This window comes from Eimeria mitis, genomic scaffold, assembly GCF_000499745.2.
Source record: "Eimeria mitis Houghton genomic scaffold, Emh_scaff526, whole genome shotgun sequence".
Lineage (NCBI taxonomy): Eukaryota > Apicomplexa > Conoidasida > Eucoccidiorida > Eimeriidae > Eimeria > Eimeria mitis.
In genome coordinates this window covers 8,150-8,552 of record NW_013573544.1, presented here as the reverse complement: position 1 = coordinate 8,552, position 403 = coordinate 8,150, and the positions used below count along the sequence as shown (strand labels likewise).

General features: G+C 63.8%; 1 protein-coding gene across 1 annotated transcript in view; it reads right to left on the bottom strand.

Moving 5' to 3' along the window:
* Positions 1-403, bottom strand: part of EMH_0015110 (GTP-binding protein, putative) — a gene marked incomplete at both ends in the record, with an annotated part of 2,525 nt that overhangs the window by 792 nt on the left and 1,330 nt on the right. The window contains one exon of the mRNA XM_013500312.1: positions 3-248. Coding sequence (XP_013355766.1) covers positions 3-248 — 246 coding nt within the window. The remainder of the gene's footprint in view (positions 1-2; positions 249-403) is intronic.

The following is a 403-nucleotide window of genomic DNA, read 5'->3' as shown; positions in this document are numbered from 1 at the left end:
GCAGCAGCAGCAGCAGCAGCAGGGGCCGCAGCAGCTGCTAATGCCGCTGCTGCTGCAGCAATCACCGTTGCTGCTGGTGCTGCTGCTGCTGCAGCAGCAATCACTGCTGCTGCTGCTGCAGCAGCAACCGCTGCTGCTGCTGCTGCTGCTGCAGCGAGCGGTGCTGCTGCTGCAGGAATCACTGCTGCTGCTGCTGCTGCAGCGAGCGCTGCTGCTGCTGCAGCAAGCCTCTGCTGCTGCAGCAGAGGCTGAGCAGCAGCCAGAAGGCAAATGCTGCTGATATTCGAAATATCGGGGCGGGCATGCAGCAGCAGCAGCAGCAGCAGCTACTGCTGCTGCTGCTGCTGCTGCTGTTGCTGTTGCTGCTGCTGCTGCTGCTGCGGGCGCTGCTGGTGCCACTCTG